The 508-nt window shown below is 48.6% G+C and overlaps 1 protein-coding gene across 1 annotated transcript in view; it reads left to right on the top strand.

Moving 5' to 3' along the window:
- LOC111412499 overlaps positions 1–508 on the top strand; it is a 6339-nt gene that overhangs the window by 3651 nt on the left and 2180 nt on the right. The window contains exon 2 of the mRNA XM_023043440.1: positions 85–508. This exon is cut by the window's right edge and continues 25 nt beyond it. Coding sequence (XP_022899208.1) covers positions 85–508 — 424 coding nt within the window. The remainder of the gene's footprint in view (positions 1–84) is intronic.

Here is a 508-nt window from a genome sequence, read left to right as displayed (position 1 = left end):
GTCCCGGCTCTAGTAATCATGTTGCTGATGCTCTTAGTCGACGGGCCGATTTAGCTACCATCTGCTCTGTAGCTGCTCTTTCAGGGAGCGCAGTCTCCACGAACACTAGAGACCAAATTCGGGCACTTATGGAGAAGGACCCGGCTACCCAATATTTGGTCGACCTTATCAAGCAGGGTAAAACTCGACAGTTCTGGCTAGATGGGAAACTAGTGAAGACAAAGGGAGATCACCTATATGTTCCTAAGGGCGGAGATCTGAGGAAATCACTAATTACGGAATGCCATGACACAATTTGGGCGGGGCATCCCGGAGAGGAACGCACTTGTGCACTACTACAACGTGCATACTACTGGCCTCAAATGCGGGACGACATTGCAACATATGTAAAAACTTGTCTTATTTGTCAGCAAGATAAGGCAGATCATCAGAAAAAGGCGGGCTTGCTGGAGCCCCTTTCCGTTCCATCCCGGCCATTTGAAAGTGTATCGATGGACTACATTATTGG

The sequence above is a fragment of the Olea europaea genome, chromosome 16 (assembly GCF_002742605.1).
Source record: "Olea europaea var. sylvestris chromosome 16, O_europaea_v1, whole genome shotgun sequence".
NCBI lineage: Eukaryota > Viridiplantae > Streptophyta > Magnoliopsida > Lamiales > Oleaceae > Olea > Olea europaea.
This window is presented reverse-complemented; position numbering and strand designations above follow the sequence as displayed.